Source organism: Trichogramma pretiosum, unplaced genomic scaffold, assembly GCF_000599845.2.
Source record: "Trichogramma pretiosum strain Unisexual culture from Peru unplaced genomic scaffold, Tpre_2.0 scaffold139, whole genome shotgun sequence".
Taxonomy (NCBI): domain Eukaryota; kingdom Metazoa; phylum Arthropoda; class Insecta; order Hymenoptera; family Trichogrammatidae; genus Trichogramma; species Trichogramma pretiosum.
In genome coordinates, this window is record NW_019640810.1 from 270857 (window position 1) to 272694 (window position 1838).

The 1838-nt window shown below is 35.3% G+C and overlaps 1 protein-coding gene across 1 annotated transcript; it reads left to right on the forward strand.

Moving 5' to 3' along the window:
- Positions 1 to 220: 220 nt before the first annotated feature.
- LOC111694140 (replication protein A 70 kDa DNA-binding subunit-like) lies at positions 221 to 1612 on the forward strand (the record flags this gene model as incomplete). The annotated part of the gene is made up of 4 exons (XM_023461043.1): positions 221 to 357; positions 945 to 1256; positions 1331 to 1440; positions 1519 to 1612. Coding segments are annotated over exons 2-4 (340 nt in total), but the record flags the coding sequence as incomplete, so codon positions are not given.
- Between the last annotated feature and the right edge of the window lie 226 nt (positions 1613 to 1838).

A 1838-nucleotide genomic window follows, 5' to 3' on the forward strand; every position in this document is an offset into this window, starting at 1 on the left:
GGATGCGTGATAGTGCGCATTTTTTTCCCGGGGGATTTTGTCTCCGGAGATTTTGTGTCCGGAGATTTTGTCGCGGAGATTGTGTCCCGGAGATTTTGGCAGCGGAGATTATGTCGGTAACCCGTTAAATTTACCCGACGTTACCTGCCTAAAATATTCAATTTCTCGGTTATCGAATTGTTTTATATATAATAATCTATCTATATATAAAACAATTAAAAAATGGGCAAAGTTAATAATACATCGAAACTGGATAAGAAGAAGGAAGGACCGTTCAAAAAGTCGAAAAAAATTCAAAAAGAAAAATCAAGATACGACCATAATGTCTCAGCATAACATCGAAGCAACTGTACGCAGGTAAGTCAAATGACGAATTTTCATTCACTTCCATTACTTAAATTGACACACACATTATTAGGTTACAATAAAGCCTATATACACGTATATAACGCGATTACACATCAAACACTACACGCCGGTTCAACAGATGCCTAAATCCCCTTACCGCACCAATTCTTCCCCTTATTATCTTTATGCCGCTTTATTGTTATCGCACTCTGGCTCACATACCGCAGCGACAATTTTACGCAATTTTAAAAACGCAATGTTTATTAACCACAACGTTTAATCTTTTATTCTTAAACATTACGTCCTATATTTATTTTTTCCGATGTCTTATACACAATTTTACAAAATCTATTATGTATATTACACCGACGCTAGCATGTGCTAGAATTTTGCACGTTATTTATCTCTCAGTCTACGTGCTTTATCACTCAACGTTACTCCACTACCGATCATGCAACTGCGTCCGCATCAATTCATAAAAATATTCAATCGATAAAAAAAACATTGAACGCGTTGTACAAATTAACCTTACTTAACACAGCGATTTATGCCACATTCAAACCCAATCTTTTTTAATTAATTCATTCTATCTACAGTTGGATTTTTCAAGGTTAAGTAGTCTGCTCCTCCGAACTGAGAGAAGTAACGCTATACAAACAATCCAATAACATATTTTACTTTGATATCTCTGACGCTACTGGCACCATTCGCTGCGTTTCCAAAAACAAAACTGCAGAATCATGATTTAAACTTAGCAAGGTACTGACAACACATGCATCTCACACCATCGTCCCAAACCATTATCGAGGAATTAGAGGTAGACGAGGAAGAAGCAGATAACATGAAAGATCGTATGAAAGTAACAAATTTCAATGATATAGACGACGTATTGCTTACATCAGCCATCAGTTAGTATACGCACTCAATTAAATACTCATAACAATTTTCTCACGTTACTGACTGTCACATTATACATTTTTAGACGTTGTCGCAATAATTAAAAAAGTTGAAGACGTCAGCGATGTACAGATGAAAGATGGCAAAATTATACAAAAACGTAACGTCTTGCTCATAGACGATCTTAAAAATAAGGTAAACCTCGTGCTCATCTTTCTATTATCTATCAACCTATTTATTATTTCCCGTTGTTTCATTAATTTCACTTTTCAGATTTTATTAACATGTTGGGGCGATCTAGCACAAAATCTGAATTGGCGAGCACGGGAAATTGTCACCTTAAGGGGGGGGGGGGGGGANGGGGGGGGTATGGTCCTGACCTCGAAAAGTTTTGATTTTTTTTTTTTATTGTTTTATTTGATTGTTTATACTTTCGAGAGTATTCTGTAAAAATTTCAGCCCAATCTGAGCAAAATTGACGAAAATATTGAACTTTTAATTCGATTATTATATGCCATCTGTGGCATTTCATGTCAATTCATTTTGTTCAGAAAATTCGTTATAAATAAAAAAATTTTCGGAAAAATCGAAAT